The sequence below is a fragment of the Clupea harengus genome, chromosome 10 (assembly GCF_900700415.2).
Source record: "Clupea harengus chromosome 10, Ch_v2.0.2, whole genome shotgun sequence".
Classification (NCBI taxonomy): Eukaryota; Metazoa; Chordata; class Actinopteri; order Clupeiformes; family Clupeidae; genus Clupea; species Clupea harengus.
The window spans coordinates 9,576,468-9,580,020 of record NC_045161.1 but is presented as its reverse complement, the minus strand read 5'-3'; the positions used below and the strand labels follow the sequence as shown (position 1 = coordinate 9,580,020).

Here is a 3,553-nt window from a genome sequence, read left to right as displayed (position 1 = left end):
CATGCAGGAATCAAGCACACAAGCAGTCGACAATGTCTTCGTAGGGGCCGTTTAGGTGATGCTAACAATGTTTTCTGAATACCTGTGGTTCATGTGCAGACCTGCTGCTTCTGTCAAACAGATGGACACAACATTCTCAGAGTGTTTGGCCCCGTTACGATTGCACGCACACAGAAACACTGAACCACACACACACACACACACACACACACACACACACACACTCACAGAATTGTTTTCAGCCCACATAAGGAATAGCTCTAGGCTTATCACATGTTGGTGAGATAAATGTGGCTAAATCATGAACACTACAGGCCATGTTCAGGCTGTTTGCGCAGAACAATTAGAGAATGAGGTTAAAATAAAGAAATGTGGTTTTGGACATCTATGTACAGGACTTTACACACTTCTTACTGATACCCCAGACAAGCATCACACACACAAACATCATATCACGCACACATTAATACAAGCACACAATCAAATATATGAACACAGAATTTATGCACATTCACTCAAAATTCATAGAAGTTATAACTGACACTCAGTGAAGGACTGCTTCAGATGGTTCAGCTTAACTTCCATCCTCTTTCTCTCTCTCTCTCTCTCTCTCTCTCTCTCTCTCCGCCCACTCTTAACTCCACCCCTGTGTTTACATTCTCCCTCTCAAGGTCTGCTGTGTGCTGTGGGGGAGTCTGTGCAGGCGGTAGCACACACGTGTCTATGTGCTTGTGTGTGTGTGTGTTTATGTAAACAGCTTTCTTACCTTCTGTGTTTTTTCATGTTTTGAGACGAGCCAGCTGCACTTCTGAAAAAGCATCTACAGGGATAGCTGCACCTGAGCTACAGGTAAGTAAAGAGAGAGAGAGAGAGAGAGAGAGGGAGAAAGAGAGAGAGAAAGGGAGCAAGGGAGAGAGAGAAATGGTAAAAGAGAGAGAAAAGGGAGCAAGGGAGAGAGAGAGAGAAAGAAAGAAAGAGAGCAAGGGAAAGAGAGAGAGAAAGAAAGAGAGCAAGGGAGAGAGAGGGAAGGTGGGAGAGACCCAGTGGAGCTGTTATCACTGCGCTGGAAAGAATGTGGCTGCTCTGAAAAAGGCAGGGAGAACACACAGCACAGGAGAGAAATTTACAATGTAAAAAGGCAAGAATCTGTGAGTCTGTGTGTATGTGTGTGTGAGAGAGAGAGAGTGAGCAACAGACAGTATGTTAAGTGTATATTTTCTATTGTGTTAAGTTCTTTTGCTACAGCTCAGCTAAGCAAAGCATGTCATTTTAGTGGTTGGCTGGCTATGGAATGTATGAGTGTGATAAGTGTGTGTGTGTGAGTGTGTGTGTGTGTGTGTGTGTGTGTGTGTGTGTGTGTGTGTGTGTGTGTGTGTGTGTGTGTGTGTGTGTGTGTGTCTGTGTGTATGTATGTGTGTATGCATGTCTATTTGTGAGTGAGACAGAAAAGAAAAGATGGTGTGAAAGGGAAAGACTATATGTGCCTTCAGAGATACTTTTGGGGATTTTCTGTTCTTTCAAATTGGTAAATATAAACCCGCTTATGTTGGACAATGTGTGTATATTAAGTGTGTGTGTATGCATATATGTGTCTTTGTGTGTGCGTGTGCGTGTGTGTGTCGGTGTGTGTGTATGCGACAGCTGTAGGCTTTTATCATGCATGTCTGGTATTTGGATTTCATCCTCCTGAGACTGAACAGTCTAAGCTTTACTGACTTACTGAGAAACTGAGAATGTATGTATGTGTATGTGTGTGTGTGTGTGTGTGTGTATGTGTGTGTGTGTGTGTGTGTGTGTGTGTGTGTGTGTGTGTGTGTGTGTGTGTGTGTGTGTGTGTGTGTGTGAGTGTGAGAGAGTGTGTGAGAGAGAGAGTCAAGGAGTCAGAAAGAGAGGAGAAGCCTGAAAGACAAGTAGAAAGTAATTTCATGTGTGATGGTGAGAAGATTGATTACCTTTTGTATCCGTGGCACAGGTTTTAGCTCTGTGAGCATTGTGTGTGTGTGTGTGTGTGTGTGTGTGTGCGCGTGCATGTGTGTGTGTGTGCATTGTCCATCTGTTCAGTGTTGCATGGTTGTGGCATGTCTGCTCGTGTTGCAGTGAGTTTTGTAGTGTGTGTGACTGAGTTTTGCGACTGTGCAAGTGCCTGAGTTTGAGTAATGTTTGAGACATAATAACGTAGATTGTGGTTTATCCGTATAGTATCTGTGGATGGGAGTGTGTTTTATGTGTGTCTGTATGTTTTTGTTGTGTGTGTGTTGAGCTTTTAGGAATCATTCACACAGGAACACACACAGGCAACCCACACACACACATACACATTTGTTATCTGTTTAATCAGGTCTGAAGCGTAGGTGTTTCACGATGACAGATGCTTGTTGTCTGTTCTAGACATGAGGGCAATCTGGATCAGATCAGACATGACTACTGACTTATGTATGAGTGCAGTGTGTGTGTGTATATGTGTGTGTGTATTTGTGGGTCTCTGTGTGTGTGTGTAAGAGAGTGTGTGTGTAAGAGAGTGTGTGTGTGGGGGGTTGTGTGTGTGTGTGTGTGTGGGGGGGGGGGGGGGGGATTGATTTACCCATTGTGTGCACTCATATTTGTTATTTAACATAGGCCTCTTTCCCCCAGGGCTGATTCCTAATTGAAATTTGGCCAAGGAAGCCTCTCTTCCTCTACACGCTATTCCCCTGTCACCGGCCTGCCACATCCTGCCCACACGCCAGTCAGCATCTGAAGGTGGCTCTACAGTGACATCAGCACCCCCTGGTGCAGTGGAGGCCCTGGCAGGATTCTTATCCCGCCCAGCTGAAGGCTCTCGACTCTGGGGAAAAGATGGAGCAGGATCAGCCTCCCTTGGATGTCCCAACAACATTACCATTGAACCACATAAATGCTGAAACACTCATACCCCTGCACATAGACAGAGAGGATGGATCTGCCAACTCTACTTCAGAGCATTCCCTAAGCCAATCAGAGCAGGAGACTGACAGCTTGCATGGCAAGGGAAGCCCTGTCCCGGAGGAGCAGAGAGCAGACAGCGAGTGTGTGATCTCATCATCAGAAGATATGCCTTCCTTTGCGGACACACCCACTGCATCATCTCTGGTTACCGGGTCTATAGATTCCCTCCAATCAGAGAGCCTGGAGGCACAGGGAACACACTCCCCTTCACAGGACACCCCACCCCTTCAGTCAGCTCAAGCAGGAGGTGATGAAGACAGGTGTTTTCCAAACATACACCCGAGCACACACACACACCTCATTGCAGGTGGATCACCCAAGCGCACTCACACACACGCGTGGGTGCAGCAACAGCAGCAGCAGCTGTCACACAGACTCTCACACTCCTCCATTTTGCCCAAAAATGGCACGACAACTGACAAAGAGGAGGAGGAGGAGGAGGAGTTTGATTCGCTGGCCAAGGATTTTGACCAATCAATGGACCAGCTCAACCAACTCATCCTGGACCTGGACCCAGAGTTCGAACCCAACCCAGCCCCTACACGATGTCACATGACCCGGTCAGCTTCTCTCTACGCCAGTGGGGTTA

At 46.6% G+C, this 3,553-nt stretch overlaps 1 protein-coding gene across 2 annotated transcripts in view; it reads left to right on the top strand.

The window, feature by feature from the left end:
- Window positions 1-681: 681 nt before the first annotated feature.
- si:ch211-191a24.3 (tensin-3) overlaps window positions 682-3,553 on the top strand; it is a 20,136-nt gene continuing 17,264 nt past the window's right edge. The window contains exons 1-2 of one of the 2 annotated variants that reach the window (XM_031575292.2): window positions 682-849; window positions 2,632-3,553. The exon at window positions 2,632-3,553 is cut by the window's right edge and continues 21 nt beyond it. In XM_031575292.2, coding sequence (XP_031431152.1) covers window positions 2,836-3,553 — 718 coding nt within the window. In that variant the 5' untranslated portion in view covers window positions 682-849; window positions 2,632-2,835. Of the gene's footprint in view, window positions 850-2,604 lie in introns of those variants that run through there. The other variant, XM_042708845.1, reaches the window with a different exon arrangement.